Source organism: Salmo trutta, chromosome 37 (genome assembly GCF_901001165.1).
Source record: "Salmo trutta chromosome 37, fSalTru1.1, whole genome shotgun sequence".
NCBI lineage: Eukaryota > Metazoa > Chordata > Actinopteri > Salmoniformes > Salmonidae > Salmo > Salmo trutta.
Window position 1 is genome coordinate 5,300,647 of NC_042993.1, and position 18,876 is coordinate 5,319,522.

The following is an 18,876-nucleotide window of genomic DNA, read 5'->3' on the forward strand; positions in this document are numbered from 1 at the left end:
TCCATAGAGACAGGCAGAGGAAAGAGGATAATACTGAACTAATTCCTCTCTTCCTGTCCTAACTAAGCCTACAGTATGCCTGAAAAATAGCAGCTGCAGTCATTGCCGCTCACTGTTTTAAAGGACTGTGAGAAATGGAGGTTTGTAATGATAGTGTAGGGCCAACTTGATGTCTGATTCTGTTACGTAGCATATAGAACGTACTGAGGCACCAAATTCAACGCTGACAATAAACATTGAACTATGCGGCATTGTAACTTGTGATTCTCACTGTGAGAACTCCTTTCAAAGAACAATCGGAGCAACAGAAGCCCAGACCAAGAGAGAGAAAACTTATCTCACAGTGTAAACTTTAACTAGGATCACGGACGACCACTGAGATCCCCAGTGTAGCAGACATATGGAGATGGTGGTAACAATAGCCCTGCCCTGACGCAGAAATGGCCATGACTGCGGCTGACCATCAGACACAGAACCCCTGTGGAGAGAGAGCACAATGATAACAGTCTCTGGGATCTGTCACTCTGGAAATCTGAGCTAGCTGTGCCCAGATGGGTGGTGGGGGGCGTGGCAACAAATCAAATCCTCAGCCATCTTTACAAAAAGAAGACTGTGGAAAATAAAAGTCGCTGCGCCATTCTCTGGTGTGCCGATTAACGACGGCCATTTTGTATATCGCTCGATTACCCCTCTTCCTCTATGAGCTTTAAACCTATAAACCACCACAGGAAATCATGGCAAACCCATGTAAGACGTGGATCAAGGGTGGAGGCGCCAGATTTCACATCAAATAGAATCCTGTTTTTTAAAATGATTAACCGCAATGTCTTTGACGGTTTGTTAACGGCTCCATAAGCATGTTTGGGCAGGTCGATCGGTGGCGCTTGTTTAGAGCTCTACCTACCGCTGGGTTACAGTGGCATCTGGTGATTCAGCCTGGTACTTTCTCTCACTACCGCTCCCATTGGATGATCATAATGCTGCATAGAGACTAGACTTCTATGGCTCTGCTGCAATTAGTAACAGATTTAGGGGATTTTAATTCAACAGATTTAACTGTTGTTGATGTTGTAGGGGTCTTTCACATAGCTAGAATTGTGTGTGTGTGTAAAAGATGTGAGATATTTGTATTGAGACTACTACACTGTCTGCTCTGATTCTAACAGTTAAAGTGATGTTCAACTATTCAGCAGCCCATGGCTTTGATAGTTATATGTGATACACCGATCAAATCCCAAATGGCACCCTATTCCCTACATAGTGCACTTTGAACAGAGCCCTATGCATTTGGGACACATGCACCATTGATACACAGAGGACAAGCATAGGTGCTGTGACAACAGGGTGAAGGGGCCTGGTGCAGTGCTGCTGGATTATGCCAGCCTCAGCAGTGTGACAGACAGTGCCACTAACCTCAGCAGTGTGACAGACAGTACCACTAACCTCAGCAGTGTGACAGACAGTACCACTAACCTCAGCAGTGTGACAGACAGTACCACTAACCTCAGCAGTGTGACAGACAGTACCACTAACCTCAGCAGTGTGACAGACAGCACCACTAACCTCAGCACTGTGACAGACAGCACCACTAACCTCAGCAGTGTGATAGACAGTACCACTAACCTCAGCAGTGTGATAGACAGCACCACTAACCTCAGCAGTGTGACAGACAGCACCACTAACCTCAGCAGCGTGACAGACAGCACCACTAACCTCAGCAGCGTGACAGACAGCACCACTAACCTCAGCAGTGTGACAGACAGCACCACTAACCTCAGCAGTGTGACAGACAGCACCACTAACCTCAGCAGTGTGACAGACAGCACCACTAACCTCAGCAGTGTGACAGACAGCACCACTAACCTCAGCAGTGTGACAGACAGCACCACTAACCTCAGCAGTGTGACAGACAGCACCACTAACCTCAGCAGTGTGACAGACAGCACCACTAACCTCAGCAGTGTGACAGACAGCACCACTAACCTCAGCAGTGTGACAGACAGCACCACTAACCTCAGCAGTGTGACAGACAGCACCACTAACCTCAGCAGTGTGACAGACAGCACCACTAACCTCAGCAGTGTGACAGACAGCACCACTAACCTCAGCAGCGTGACAGACAGTACCACTAACCTCAGCAGTGTGACAGACAGCACCACTAACCTCAGCAGTGTGACAGACAGTACCACTAACCTCAGCAGTGTGACAGACAGCACCACTAACCTCAGCAGTGTGACAGACAGCACCACTAACCTCAGCAGTGTGACAGACAGCACCACTAACCTCAGCAGTGTGACAGACAGTACCACTAACCTCAGCAGCGCGACAGACAGTACCACTAACCTCAGCAGCGTGACAGACAGTACCACTAACCTCAGCAGTGTGACAGACAGTACCACTAACCTCAGCAGTGTGACAGACAGCACCACTAACTTCAGCAGTGTGACAGACAGCACCACTAACCTCAGCAGTGTGACAGACAGCACCACTAACCTCAGCAGTGTGACAGATAGCACCACTAACCTCAGCAGTGTGACAGACAGTACCACTAATCTCAGCACTGTGACAGACAGTACCACTAACCTCAGCAGCGTGACAGACAGTACCACTAACCTCAGCAGCGTGACAGACAGTACCACTAACCTCAGCAGAGTGACAGACAGCACCACTAACCTCAGCAGTGTGACAGACAGCACCACTAACCTCAGCAGAGTGACAGACAGCACCACTAACCTCAGCACTGTGACAGACAGCACCACTAACCTCAGCACTGTGACAGACAGCACCACTAACCTCAGCAGAGTGACGGACAGTACCACTAACCTCAGCAGTGTGACAGACAGTACCACTAACCTCAGCAGTGTGACAGACAGCGTGACAGACAGTACCACTAACCTCAGCAGAGTGACAGACAGCGTGACAGACAGTACCACTAACCTCAGCAGAGTGACAGACAGTGTGACAGACAGTACCACTAACCTCAGCAGAGTGACAGACAGTGTGACAGACAGTACCACTAACCTCAGTGATTGGGGTCTCCTCTCTGAGCTCAGTGCAGTGGGACGCCAGCAGCCCCAGCACCCGCATCACCTTAAACTTCCTGGAATACACACGCACACACACACACACACACACACAGGTCTAACCATAAATACATGACACTGTTTTCACCTGAAATACAAAAACATCCATAGACATAGGCTACTAATGCCATAGTCTTCCTGGAATAGACAGACAGGTCTGGTATAAATACATGGAAAACATCCACAGAAATAACACTGCTATTTTTTAGGAATAAGTGTTGCTGTAATTATATTCATTTAATCTGTACAACATCCTTTCTTAATTCCTTTCAACAAAAATATAAATCCTCAAGTCAAAAGTGTTTTTTAATCTCTCTAACAGTGATTTACAGCATATCCTGACCAGGCACCAGATCATTGTAAAGGCTAACAGTGATTTACAGCATATCCTGACCAGGCACCAGATCATTGTAAAGGCTAACAGTGATTTACAGCATATCCTGACCAGGCACCAGATCATTGTAAAGGCTAACAGTGATTTACAGAATATCCAGACCAGGCACCAGATCCTTGTAAAGGCTAACAGTGATTTACAGCATATCCAGACCAGGCACCAGATCATTGTAAAGGCTAACAGTGATTTACAGAATATCCAGACCAGGCACCAGATCATTGTAAAGGCTAACAGTGATTTACAGCATATCCAGACCAGGCACCAGATCATTGTAAAGGCTAACAGTGATTTACAGCATATCCTGACCAGGCACCAGATCATTGTAAAGGTTAACAGTGATTTACAGCATATCCTGACCAGGCATCAGATCATTGTTAAGGCTAACAGTGATTTACAGCATATCCTGACCAGGCATCAGATCATTGTTAAGGCTAACAGTGATTTACAGCATATCCTGACCAGGCATCAGATCATTGTAAAGGCTAACAGTGATTTACAGCATATCCAGACCAGGCATCAGATCATTGTAAAGGTTAACAGTGATTTACAGCATATCCTGACCAGGCACCAGATCATTGTAAAGGCTAACAGTGATTTACAGCATATCCAGACCAGGTGGAAGCTAAAGGAACTCACACATCCCAGTTAGGTGCTAGACGCAGCTGCTGGGTCAACACAGGGAACTGTCACAAAGGGAGAGAACACAACAGCAGTTGTTAACACAGCAATATATCTACTGTACATATCATTCTTAGTATATATTTCAGTGGATATACGCACAGATTGCATTTGGATTACTGATACAGTGTTATTTGGGTTGTCAACTGGATTAGTTCTGACATTCATGACTTTTTTATTATTATTATTTGTGTACTTGATTGACATTTTTGCTGCACTGTCAGGAGCTGGTAACACAAGCATGTCAGGAGCTGGTAACACAAGCATGTCAGGAGCTGGTAACACAAGCATGTCAGGAGCTGGTAACACAAGCATGTCAGGAGCTGGTAACACAAGCATGTCAGGAGCTGGTAACACAAGCATGTCAGGAGCTGGTAACACAAGCATGTCAGGAGCTGGTAACACAAGCATGTCAGGAGCTGGTAACACAAGCATGTCAGGAGCTGGTAACACAAGCATGTCAGGAGCTGGTAACACAAGCATGTCAGGAGCTGGTAACAAGCATGTCAGGAGCTGTTAACACAAGCATGTCAGGAGCTGGTAACACAAGCATGTCAGGAGCTGTTAACACAAGCATGTCAGGAGCTGGTAACACAAGCATGTCAGGAGCTGGTAACACAAGCATGTCAGGAGCTGGTAACACAAGCATGTCAGGAGCTGGTAACACAAGCATGTCAGGAGCTGTTAACACAAGCATGTCGCTGCACCATAACATCTGTGTAGGTGACCAATAAACTTTGATTTGTCTAGGCTGCATCTCAAATGACATCCTATGTCCTATATAGTGCACTACTTTTGACCAGGGCCCATACTATATAGGGAATAGGGTGACATTTGTGACGGACAATATGTACAGTGCCTTCGGAAAGTGTTCAGACCATTGACTTTTACCACATTTTGTTACATTACGGCCTTATTCTAAAATGGATTAAATAAATACAAATCAATACCCCATAATGACAAGGCGAAAACAGGTTTTTAGAAAATGTTTGCACATTTATTAAAAACAAAAAACAGAAATACCTTATTTACATAAAAGTATTCAGACCTTTTGCTATGATACTCTAAATTGAGCTCAGGTTCATCCTGTTTCCATTGATCATCCTTGAGATGTTTCTACAACTTGATTGGAATCCACCTGTGGCAAAATCAATTGATTGGACATGGTTTGGAAAGGTGCACACCTGTCTATATAAAGTCCTACAGTTGACAGTGCAAAAACCAATCCATGAGGTCAAAGGAATGGTCCATGGAGTTCTGAGACAGGATTGTGTGGAGGCACAGATCTGGGGAAGGATATCGAAACATTTCTGCAGCATTGCAGAGGTCCCCAAGAACACAGTGGCCTCCATCATTCTTATATGGAAGAAGTTTGGAACCACCAAGACTTTTCCTAAAGCTGGCTGCCAGGCCAAACTGAGCAATTGGGGGAGAAGGGCCTTTGTCAGGGAGGTGACCAAGAACCCAATGGTCACTCCGACAGAGCTCCAGAGTTCCTCTGTGGAGATAGGAGAACCTTCCAGAAGGACAACCATCTCTCAGCACTCCACCAATCAGGCCTTTATGGTAGAGTGGCCAGATGGAAGCCACTCCTCAGTAAAACACACATGACAGGCTGCTTGGAGTTTGCCAAAAGGCATCTAAAGACTCTCAGTTAAGAACAAATTCTTATTTACAATGACGGCTTACAACGGCCAAACCCTCCCCTAAACCAGACAACGCTGGGACTATTGTGCACCGCCCTATTGGACTCCCGATCACGGCCAGTTGTGATACAGCCCGGGATCGAACCCGGTTCTGTAGTGATGCCTCTAGCACTGCGATGCAGTGCCTTAAACCGCTGCGCCACTCAGGATGATAGAAACAAGATTCTATGGTCTGATGAAACCAAGATAGAACTCTTTGGCCCGAATGCCAAGTGTCACGTCTGCAGGAAACCTGGCACCATCCCTACAGTGAAGCATAGTGGTGGCAGCATGGTGCTGTGGGGATGTTTTTCAGTGGCAGGGACTGGGAGACTAGTCATGATTGAGGCAAAGATGAACGGAGAAAAGTACAGAGAGATCCTTGATGAAAACCTGCTCCAGAGCACTCAGGACCTCAGACTGGGGCGAAGGTTCACCTTCCAACAGGACAACAACCCTAAGCACACAGTCAAGACAACGCAGGAGTGGCTTCGGGACAAGTCTCTGAATGTCCTTGAGTGGCCCAGCCAGAGCCCAGACTTGAACTCCATCAAACATCTCTGGAGAAACCTGAAAATAGCTGTGTAGCGACACTCCCCATCAAACCAGACAGAGCTTGAGAGGATCTGCAGAGAAGAATGGGAGAAACTCCCCAAATACAGGTGTGCCAAGCTTGTAGTGTCATACCCAAGAAGACTCGAGGCTGTAATCGCTGTCAAAGGTGCTTCAACGAAGTACTGAGTAAAAGGTCTGAATACTTATGTAAATGTGATATTTCAGTTCTTTACATTTAATAAATGAGCACAAATTAAAAAAAATCTGTTTTTGCTTTGTCATTATTGTGTGCAGACTGATGAGGAAAAATAACAATTTAATAAATGTTTGAATAAGGCTGTAATGTAACAAAATGTGGAAAAAGTCAAGGGGTCTGAATATATTCCGAAGGCACTGTCAGTCAGTCCAGTCGTCTTTCAGTAGTACAATACTGAATTAGTCAAGTTGCCAATACGTCATTGTCATAAACTCAGTCACGGCTGGCCATAGTGTCCGAATATGTCTAAAGAAATGATATACTAAAGATACCATGAGGTCTAATGATTGTGGTGATGTCATTTTCAGTTCAATCTGAGTGAGTGATGGAATGCCATCTAGTGGTTAATAGCTATAGGATAAATATATTTACTACGCCTGAATCAAGCCTCAGTCTGGACATTTCATTAAAAAACAAATGAAGAGATTTGATCTTAAAAATTTGACCAGATTATGTCACAACGTAATACCTCATCACTGTAACGAGGAAGTAACTTTATGATATCTGTACGTCCAAATGGAACCCTATTCCCTATATTGTGCACTACTTTTGACTAGACCTCTACAGACCCTGGTCAAAAGGAATGCACTATATAGGGAATAGGGTGTCATTTGGGACATCCTCCTGGTCTTTGTGCTCTCATACATAACTAGGGTCATTGAACATGTTACAGCTGAGCGGATCTCAGTAACAAAAAGTAAAGGAAATAGGGAGTTCATTTTATTATTATCTTGAGGAAAGCGTTAACTTCCTGGTCCCACCTAGCTGACTACTGTTTCAGCTTCCCACTGATCAACAGAGGCCAACACGTACTGTAGCTGTGCTAAGGAGCTCGGGTCACATGGTAAATATAGGAACCCTTTGATGGCTTTGTAGTGCCGCGGCCTTTCACCTTTCTAACACTTGAGAAGCCTCAGCAAGGCCAGAGGTTGTGTAGTGATTCTACGAATTCTCTTCTGAGAGCATAGCCTAAGTTCTGAACACTTAAATTAGCCTAGAGGGGCCCATGTCTTGTTAAAAGCAGCAGCCCTGGGAGGAATGGCAGGCATGCTGGGTATGTGGTCAGGCCGACAGGCAGTGACCCTTCCCTTACCAGCTGGGAGTTGATGAGCCTGGTAGCTGTGTCCTTGTGGGCAGCTATGGTACACAGATAGCAGAGGAGGTTGAGTTTGGAGCGGACCGCCGCCGTGGTCTTATCAGCCTGGGCCTCCAGAGAAGAGCACAGCTGCTGCAGAAACCCCCTCCAGTCCTCAGAGCTCAGACAGGACAGCTTCTCCACTATAGGGGGGGTCAGAGGAGCTCAATAATCACACAGCCCAAACCGTTTTAGCTGTCTGTCTAACCTGTGTGTGTGTGTATATTAACACCTGCTAAACACCTGTCAATTTCAGAGTGTGTCCAAGTGTTACTCAGCAGCGGCACAGCAGTCGAGAGCTTTCCTATTTGTTCTTCTTTATTACCTGAGTATGCTCGGACACACAAAGTCTTCGGGTCATATCGCACTGGAGCGGTCTTCAGAATCTGAAAAAATATATCATCTTTGTTACTAGAATGCACAAGAGTTGTGGATTGCCCACCTCTGTTCTTAAGAACAATTCAGAGTCCAAAGCCGAGGACCCTTGATAGATATGTCACAATGGGACGCCGGAATATTTGGTTCCGAGTCCACCGTCCATGGGGGACGCACAGCGTAACCACGCACCTCCCTAAAATTCCCCATCAGCATGGACACTGAAACTATTGCTTAAACACAGAGCAAGTTTTAATGTCACATGCACAAATACAGTGAAATGCCTTTCATGTAAACTCAAAACCCAACAATGCAATAATTAATACCAATGTATTACCAGAAAGAAAACATTTTTTTTTTTAAACAGGAGAAATAAGAGCACAGTTGCATGATGTAGTACCTTTGGGTTGTCCATAATAGGTGTGACTGCCAGGTCAGAGTCAGTGTACACCAGGTCCTTTATACAGTAACTGATGTCATTCAGACCACTGGCCACAACACTGTCCTGAAGATGACAACGACCACAGTGATGTCATCATTACAAATGAGCACAATTACAGTATGTGATCATATAGAACATCACATCTAATCTCATTGTCACATGCTTCTACACAACAGGTGTAGACTAACAGTGTAATTCTTACTTACGGGCCCTTCCGAACCATGAACAGAGATTTTTTTTTTTTAAATAATAGAAAAACAATAACAAGGAACAAATCCACAATGAGTACCGATAACTTGGCTATATAAATGCTACTAGTGCAGGGATACGAGGTAGTTGAGGTAAAACCTCCACTTGATCCCTCCGATGTCAACAACTACAGACCAGTATCCCTTCTTTCTTTTCTCTCCAAAACTCTTGAGCGCGCCGTCCTTGGCCAGCTCTCTTGCAATCTCTCTCAGACCTTCTTGATCCAAATCAGTCAGGTTTCAAGACTGGTCATTCAACTGAGACTGCTCTTCTCTGTGTCACAGAGGCTCTCCGCACTGCTAAAGCTAACTCTCTCTCCTCTGCTCTCATCCTTCTAGACTTATCTGCTGCCTTTGATACTGTGAACCATCAGATCCTCCTCTCCACCCTCTCCGAGTTGGGTATCTCCGGCGCGGCTCACTCTTGGATTGCGTCCTACCTGACAGGTCGCTCCTACCAGGTGGCGTGGCGAGAATCCGTCTCCGCACCACGTGCTCTCACCACTGGTGTCCCCCAGGGCTCAGTTCTAGGCCCTCTCCTATTCTCGCTATACACCAAGTCACTCGGCTCTGTCATATCCTCACATGGTCTCTCCTATCATTGCTACTCAGACGACACACAATTAATCTTCTCCTTTCCCCCTTCTGATAACCAGGTGGCGAATCGCATCTCTGCATGTCTGGCAGACATATCAGTGTGGATGAAGGATCACCACCCCAAGCTGAACCTCGGCAAGACGGAGCTGCTCTTCCTCCCGGGGAAGGACTGCCCGTTCCATGATCTCGCCATCACGGTTGACAACTCATTTACATTTACGTCATTTAGCAGACGCTCTTATCCAGAGCGACTTACAAATTGGTGCATTCACCTTATGATATCCAGTGGAACAACCACTTTACAATAGTACATCTATATCTTTTTTGGGGGGGGGGTTAGAAGGATTACTTTATCCTAGCCCAGGTATTCCTTAAAGAGGTGGGGTTTCAGGTGTCTACGGAAGGTGGTGATTGACTCCGCTGTCCTGGCGTTGTGAGGGAGCTTGTTCCACCATTGGGGTGCCAGAGCAGCGAACAGTTTTGACTGGGCTGAGCGGGAACTGTGCTTCCGAAGAGGTAGGGAGGCGAGCAGGCCAGAGGTGGATGAACGCAGTGCCCTTCTTTGGGTGTAGGGACTGATCAGAGCCTGAAGGTACGGAGGTGCCGTTCCCCTCACAGCTCCGTAGGCAAGCACCATGGTCTTGTAGCAGATGCGAGCTTCAACTGGAAGCCAGTGGAGTGTGCGGAGGAGCGGGGTGACGTGAGAGAACTTGGGAAGGTTGAACACCAGACGGGCTGAAAAATATGCACTTCACTGAGAATGCTGTAGAGGGCGACAAAGCTTAACAAATAACTGTAAACGAGAATAACCTTTGAAAATAATGAATTCTCAACTACCAGTTTCTGCAGGCGCCATGGTAATAGTCTGATTACTATTACCATGTTTCTGATTACAGACAGCTCACAGAAAGATTACACTTCAAATGTAATTGTGGAGAAGGTTTCAGAGGTATGGCAGAGCTCTCCTTTGGCTATTTGATAAGAGAAGAACTCACTTGAGGTAATGGTGTCCTATTGGGTGGATCTCTTGCAGTGCAACTCATTCTTGGAGTTGAACGAGAGCTGATTGATGAAAAAGATCACATAAAACATGCTTCATTTTGAGATTTATAAAAACATTAATAAAAAAAAAAGACATGAGATTATTATTTTCCAGTTTGACTTAGTCAAGCTGTTGATCCAACACAATGTTCAGTAAATGATCAGAACAACTGGAGATGAACACTGATCATACCTGAGGAGGAATATGGACTCCCTGGTATCTTTGTCCAGTGCACTCTTTGGTCTGAGCTCTGTCATGTTGTCTAGGAGAAGAAGAAGATTAGAACTATGTTCAGACATAGCACCTACACTGTCATCAGCTGTCATCAACATGTCTTCTTCCACCTTCCCAGAAAGCATTACCTAATCGGAATGATTTGTTGGGGTGCATGCAGACGGGCTCCTCTGCCCCCGCGGCCCCTCCCTGTACTCCTCTGTATCCCCCTCCTGGTCCCTGGGAGGTCACTGAGACAGGTGTCACTGCTGATGACTGGCTAGAGGCACAGACACCCCTCCTCCCCACACTGCAGCCAAAGGAAAGGTCAGCTATCAGCTAGTGCATATCAACTAAAGTAAAACACCACCACACTACAAACAGCAAGGAAACACATGACCTTAGACTTATGTAACTACACAGTAATAAGACACCTGTAGTAGCAACACTGTAGTTACAGAGAACCTGCTGTGTTATTACATAGTTATAGACTTTAGAGGTATAGGTTATTACACAAGTGAAACGGACTGTTATCTTATGGTCATATTGCACTTAGTAAATCATATTCAACATCAGCAACACGTTTGTGTCTGTGCTCTGTGAAGTCCTTTGTCTTCCTGCCACTAACGGCTCACAGTACAACCCATCTGATTGGGCAGGTCCAGGCTCCATCCTGAACACACAGGCATGGTTTATGATAACATCAGACCAACATGCATTCTCAAGAAGTTATGTCATGAGAAAAGGCCGGGGAGGGAGATATGCAACTGCACAACAGTGTTTGGCGTTGAAACAGGTGAGACAGAGCTTCTCAAACAGTTTATAAATGACCTGTCTATGTACATTAAACTAACATTGGCAGACAAATGCTTGCTGTACAAGTCCATTTCCTACAATTGCAGAACAAAAGGTTTGGACTTTAAAGGGATACTTTTGGATTTTGGCAATGAGGCCCTTTATCTACTTCCCCAGAGTCAGATGAACTTGTTGATACCATTTTTATGTACAGTATCTGCATCCAGTATGAAGAAAGTTAGAGGTAGTTTTGCAAACTAATGCTAACAAGCAGTCTATGGTATCTGTTAGCATGATAGACTTCCAGTCGTTGCGCTAGCGCTAGTTAGCAACTTCCTTCAAAATGCACACAGAGATAGAAAATTTGTATTCACGAGTTCATTGCCAAAATCCTGAAGTATCCCTTTAAGGGGATCAATAAAAAGCTCAAATTCAGCCTCTTACAAATAAACTTGGATTTGATGTTTAACATGTAATCCATGTCCAAACATGAAAGACCCAATATAATGCTTTGTGTTGAGGCCAGAGGCCACAATTAGAGGAAATGGTGCAAACCACCAGGGAGTGTAATGAGGTAACTCCTTTGAGGAAACGAGACTGAGACCAGGCCTGTATTCACAAAGCATCTCAGAATAAGTGTACTGATCTAGGATCAGTTCCCTCCTGTCCATGGAATCTTATTCATTGTGATCTAAAAGGCAAAACAGATCCTAAATCAGCACTCCAACTCTGAGACGCTTTGTGAATAAAGGCCCTGATGGTTATATGAAATATAAACATTACCTGGAGCTGAATGAGACATCTTCTTCTTCTTCCTCCTCGCTGGTGTGGACCTCGGAGAACACTCCTCTCCAGAATGGGTGGACCAGTAACTGAGTCCAGTTTATCCTAAGGAGAACAGTTAAAAGCTGAAGTCTAATAAAGCACTCTCTTTCTGACCAAACTTATGTGGGCCTACTTGTCCTACACAGGTAGCCTAGTGGTTAAGAGCGTTGGGCCGGTCATCGAAAGGTCGCTGCTTTGAATCCCTGAGCCAGCAAGGTGGAAGAATCTGCCGTTCTGCTCTTGAGCAAGGCAATTAAACCCCAACAACAACTGCTCCTTGGGCACTGATGACGTCGATTAAGGCAGCCCCCCCCCCCCCTCTCTGATTTAGAGGCGTTGGGTTAAATGCGAAAAACACATTTCTGTTGAAGGCATTCAGTTGTGCAACTGACTAGGTATCGCCCTTTACAAAGGTCATATGTCAAAGGGATAATATGAATTATCCATCATAGAAACTTCAAACCAAGAATCTGATTTGGTGAAGGGAGTAGGGCCGTACCTCTTCTGCGGGTCTTTCTGAAGCAAACCTTTAAGCAGGCTTTGGAACTCTTGTGTAGGCTTGCAGGAAGAAGCCCCTTTAACAACAAAGACGATATGGACTAGAATTAAGATGCTCTTATGACATAAAACATATTGTGTTAAGCAATAAAAATTGGCATTTTACCAGTTTGCCTTGGAGATTGAGGATCCTGAAGTAATATCAGCTCAATCAACTCAGAAAACGTCTCGGAGAAAAATGGTGGTTTTCCTGACAAATGACCACAAAACAAGACAGAAGTATTTAGGTATGAAATGAGTACTGTTATTAATGTCAATAAATCAAGTGATTTGATAGCCTGAGTGCCAGTCTGTTTGTGCTACTGTGCCAACTACTTGTCACTAATTATAATGACAATGAGCAAAGGAGTTGGCAAGAGGACAAACAGATTTGGGACACAGCCCAAGTGATTTGATGAGTACCTGAAAACATCTCATAGAATATACAGCCCAGGGCCCACAGATCACTACTGATACTGAAAAGCGTGATATAACATGATATTGTGGCGACCCTGTGTTTATAAGCGTGGATATCAACTCTGCCACTTGAGCATGCTTTTGTGACTTTGGGCCAGAAGGTTGAGGATTCATCAACAACCGCGGGCAAGCTCACTCTCCCTGCCTGTTTCATTACACTGGGGTCAGAAGTTGGATCACTCTCCCTGTCTGTTTCATTACACTGGGGTCAGAAGTTGGATCACTCTTCCTGCCCGTTTCATTACACTGGGGTCAGAAGTTGGATCACTCTCCCTGCCTGTTTCATTGCACTGGGGTCAGAAGTTGGATCACTCTTCCTGCCCGTTTCATTACACTGGGGTCAGAATTTGGATCACTCTCCCTGCCTGTTTCATTACACTGGGGTCAGAAGTTGGATCACTCTTCCTGCCTGTTTCATTACACTGGGGTCAGAAGTTGGATCACTCTCCCTGCCTGTTTCATTACACTGGGGTCAGAAGTTGGATCACTCTTCCTGCCTGTTTCATTACACTGGGGTCAGAAGTTGGATCCCTCTCCCTGCCTGTTTCATTACACTGGGGTCAGAAGTTGGATCCCACTTCTCTTCTGACACCAGTGTAATGAAACAGGCTGAGTTTGTCCTGCGAACAATGTAGCGACCCTGTGTAGGATATGTGATAGAACATTCTAGTAAACATCCAATAAGTAAGGGATAATCAACGAGGGCCTATGTGTTCTATGGAAAATCAGGAACGACGCGCTAGTGGAGTGGAACTGACGTTCTACGGAGTAGCATTATTTTCCAGAGAACGCATTGAGCCCCGAGTTGATTATCCCTTTTATACCATGGCTATAATTTAACATATTTGCCGGTAGACATGTGTTAATTTACCGGTAGAAATGTGTTCAACATCCACTGACATAGCTAGCAAGTTTACTAGATAGCTACAGTAGTTGCCTTGGTAACCAAACAAACAGACTTCCTAGTTTAGCTAACCAAACCATCAGTCCTAGCTTGCTATTATGAAAATTGAATTCAACAATGCCAATAATGTTTTCAATTCGACTTATGTTTTCAAAAGCAGCTCAAATATAGAACATGTAAGAATGAACTAAAGCCATTGAATTCTACCGTGGGGATAAACCGTGCGTTATAGGGAAATTATGCACGCTCTAGAATGCCCTTCAAGCCAATCAGATACGAGTATTCAACAATGCCATGGTATAACAATATGTACTGTAAGGGTCACCTTGGATTCTGTTCTTGATATTTCTTCTCAATGTGTTTTCTTTGCCATCCCCTCCACCTGTTTCCTCTGCTGTGACTAAAGAGAAAAACTCCTCCTGATTCTCCCCCTCAGCTTTAGACAGGCAGAAGTTAGAGTACTTCAATGTGCCAGGGCCATCCAACAAGATCTATAGGAGGAAAAAAACAAGGTCATAATCAAATTCCATTGACTTTATGAAATCAAAACTGAGACACAGAATAAATGTTGGCTAGAAATAATCAGCATTGCTTAGTTGACAAAAGGAGCTCACTGGGTGTAAAGTATTAAGATGGTTTGATCCATAGAATGTATTAAATGTCAGATGAGCCTCGATATAGAGTTGATTGTTTGATCAATTGAAAATGAGAGTCAGGACATCTATACTGTACCGCACCTTGGAGGGAGTCAGGTCAGAGAACACGATACCAGCATCATGGATGTATCTCAAGCCTTTGACCAGATGGATGGCAAATTCCCTCACTACATCTTCTGACAGGCACTCATCCTGGGTGATGACTGACTCCAGTGAACCCCCTAAAATATAGAGACATTATGAATGATTATTATTATCCTACCATTATACACTATCAAATCACATTCATACTTTGTGAAGTGTAAAGGTAAAAGGTTGACATAAGGTAACGATGGTATTCTTACAGTACCAAATAAGCATCTCACCTGTGCACAGTTCCACTACAAGCCATAGATGGTTGCTGGTTTCATACCACTCATAGAAGGTTACCACATTCTCATGTTTTATGTCATGAGTTAGCCGTACCTGTGGATACAGCATGGCTCAGTCAGTGTTCAAATCAAATTGTATTGGTCACATACACGTTTAGCAGATGTTATTGCGGGTGTAGCAAAATGCTTGTAAAATGTTACTCAGTCAAACCAGTTGAAAGGGATGTGTGTACTACTAGGAAGGGATGCTGGATACTTACGTGGTTTGTAATTTCATGTCTTTTTGACTTGTCACTGCAAATAATTGCAACAAAATTGATGCTCCCTTTCCTCCTCCCCTTATAAACCACCGACTTGCGTCCTGTTCCAATTTCCTCATACAGGATGAAGTTTTCCATCTGCACAGAAGATTCTCAAGTTAGGGAAAGTGGTTGGTCACTTGCTGGAGGTGAATAGCACATTTGTATAGGTTGAAACTAGTAAATGGCATTTGCATTTAGCTAGTTAAACTAGGTCGCTAAATGCTAGCTAATTTGCTAGGTAACGCTAACGTTAACTGTTTTACTGACAGAAGCAAGCTGTGCAGAGCAACTATACGGTCCATGCAAGTTCAATCATAAAACCAGACAGCCAATTCCCATAAACAGATAAACAGGTTAATACAGGCAAGAATCCACAAACTAACTGTAACTATATCACGAACTAGTTAAATTGCTTTATAATAAAAATACATATTATTAAAAAGCGCTGTTTTTACCTTCAAATCGCCCCTCGAACTCAAATTCAAAGCGCGAAGTTTGTTACCGGATATCACTTTTGGATCATTTCATTCCTACTGTAGGGGGGTAAAAATACATGGTTTTAAGATAAATTAAGCTAATCATGTTTTATTTATCTTTTACATTTTATGGATGTAAACCCAATATTAAACTTTAAAAGTTGTATGAAAAGGATCCATAACAAGCATTTACTTGTGTCTAATTGTATTTCATTATTTTGCTTAAATACCTCTGACTGAGGTATTCCTTGGTTACTAGGATACAAGGAAGGACGCGGCAGTAGTGCACACACAATGCAAGGTTATGCGTCTTCTTGTGAACAGAGGCAGACAAAGCACAGAGTTTTCATACTAAAACATCTTTAGACAAAACAGGCCCACATAATGTTGACTGCCTACTCAAACTGTGGACATAGGTCTAGCTAGCATTCGCAAATATGGTGATAATTATTGGGCCCATCCCTCCAACCTGGGTTAGACCCATACCCTAAAATATGCTATTATATTCTATATGAATTAGCTATATATTTTATTATATTATTATAGCCTGTGCAAAATAAATCCTTGGAAGCTGATAGATTGTATAGTAGCTAACTCTCCCTTTCTTTCTCTAGTGCTTTGTCTGTTTGTCTGTCTGCCTGTCCCCACTCACTCTCTGCCCACTTCCTTGTTCCCAGAAAACTCCTAACCTGGCTTTGATAGCTATTGAGGGAAAACTGTAGAGGGGCAAGCAAGGTTAAATGCACAGGGCAGTGCACTTCAATCTGAACTGTTACTGAACTGGTGTGAACATGGAGGAGGTGAGGGCCCTGGCGGAGTGGTGCCTGGAAAATAACCTCTTCCTCAACGTCAACAAAATGAAGGAGCTGATCGTGGACTTCAGGAAACAGCAGAGCCTCTATCCATATCGACTGGACCGCAGTGGAGAAGGTGGAAAGCTTCAAGTTCCTCTGCGTACACATCACTGACAATCTGAAATGGTCTACCCACACAGACAGTGTTGTGAAGAAGGCGCAACAGCGCCTCTTCAACCTCAGGAGGCTGAAGAAATTTGTCTTGGCCCCTAAGACCCTCACAAACTTTTACAAATGCACAATTGAGAGCATCCTGTCGGGCTGTACCACTGCCTGGTACGCAACTGCACCGGCCGCAACCGCAGGGCTCTCCAGAGGGTGGTGCGGTCTGCCCAACACACACTGCCTGCCCTCCAGGACACCTAGAGCACCCGATGTCACAGGAAGGCCAAAAAGATCAAGGACATCAACCACCGAGCCACGGCCGGTTCACCCCGCTACCATCCAGAAGGCGAGGTCAGTACAGGCGCATCAAAGCTGGGACCGAGAGACTGAAAAACAGCTTCTATCTCAAGGCCATGAGAATGTTAAATAGCCATCACTAGCCAGCTACCACCCGGTTACTCAACCCTGCACCTTAGAGGCTGCTGCTCCATATACATAGACATGGAATCACATGTCACTTTAATAATGGAACACTAGTCACTTTAATAATGTTTACATACTGCTTTACTCATTTCGTATGTATATACTGTATTCAATTCTACTGTATTTTAGTCAATGCCACTCCAACTTTGCTCATCCTAATATTGATAGATTTCTTAATTCCATTCTTTTACTTTTAGATTTGTGTGTATTGTTGTGAATTGTTAGATACTACTGCACTGTTGGAGATAGCAAAACAAGCATTTAGCTTCACCCGCAATAACATCTGCTAAATATGTGTATGTGACCAATAAAAATCGATTTTGAAGACATTAAGTGAAGCTTGTTGTTGGGCAGAGCAAGTAGATAAAGGTCAGATGTTCTTTTGAGTGGTCAAAGGGCCTTTTATTCTCTGGTGTTTTCAGACAACACACATACAGTAGGCATAATCTCTCTCCTTCTCTCTTTCTCTTTCTCTTTCTCTGTGTGTGTGTGTGTGTGTGTGTGTGTGTGTGTGTGTGTGTGTGTGTGCGTGCGTGCGTGCGTGCGTGCATGCGTGTGTGCGTGAGAAAGAGAGCGAGAGAGAGAGAGCATGCACATGCTTGCGTGTGTGACAGATACAGATCAATGAAATCAAAATATTGTCACATGCATACAATCTATTGTCAGGTGCCACTGCCAACAAGGCTTGACAGTAGCTAACATGATCCAGGTAGGGCCTACGCTACTCTATGGTTGACCACTGTGTGCTACTCTATGGTTGACCCCTGTGTGTGTGAGAATGTGAGTATGAGTGTGAGTGTGTGTGTTTGTGGGTGACATAAGAAGTTATGATCTATTCTATTCTACTCTACTCTTCAAGATCTAGCCCGGTCCCATACAATACAGATGGAACGTAGAAGTGTACTTTAATAGGCCTGCCATTTGACAGAATTAGTCTGTAGCCGCCTCCCTTCACACTAGCACCTAACCCATTCATAGATGCTAACTGCTTTAGCGCCTATTGACGATATTATCTTCTGGCCGGGGGAGTTTTGTTAAGATCCCTAGACGCTCGATAGAACATATGGAACATATTTTTCATATCAGAGAGAAATAATAATGATAATAATAATAAAGCTTAAATTACTACACACCTTTATAAGGTTAGGGTTATTTTATTTTAAAAATATATATTTAACCTTTATTTAACCAGGTAGGCCAGTTGAGAACAAGTTCTCATTTACAACTGCGACCTGGCCAAGATAAAGCAAAGCAGTGCGACACAAACAACAACACAGAGTTACACATAAAGAAACATACAGTCAAGAACACAATAGAAAAATCTATGAACAGTGTGTGCAAATGTAGAAGAGTAGAGAGGTAAGGCAATAAATAGGCCATGGAAGCGA

At 44.2% G+C, this 18,876-nt stretch overlaps 1 protein-coding gene across 1 annotated transcript in view; it reads right to left on the reverse strand.

Annotated features, from left to right (window-relative positions):
• LOC115177145 (serine/threonine-protein kinase ULK4) overlaps positions 1 to 16,078 on the reverse strand; it is a gene marked incomplete in the record, with an annotated part of 153,428 nt that extends 137,350 nt beyond the window's left edge. Inside the window, 16 exon segments of the mRNA XM_029737692.1 lie at positions 3,022 to 3,100; positions 4,114 to 4,160; positions 7,745 to 7,929; positions 8,112 to 8,172; positions 8,562 to 8,666; positions 10,444 to 10,510; positions 10,683 to 10,752; positions 10,853 to 11,013; positions 12,282 to 12,386; positions 12,823 to 12,898; positions 12,988 to 13,071; positions 14,567 to 14,732; positions 14,979 to 15,118; positions 15,263 to 15,362; positions 15,529 to 15,666; positions 16,026 to 16,078. Of these exon segments, the coding sequence (XP_029593552.1) occupies positions 3,022 to 3,100; positions 4,114 to 4,160; positions 7,745 to 7,929; positions 8,112 to 8,172; positions 8,562 to 8,666; positions 10,444 to 10,510; positions 10,683 to 10,752; positions 10,853 to 11,013; positions 12,282 to 12,386; positions 12,823 to 12,898; positions 12,988 to 13,071; positions 14,567 to 14,732; positions 14,979 to 15,118; positions 15,263 to 15,362; positions 15,529 to 15,666 (1,584 nt within the window).
• Between the last annotated feature and the right edge of the window lie 2,798 nt (positions 16,079 to 18,876).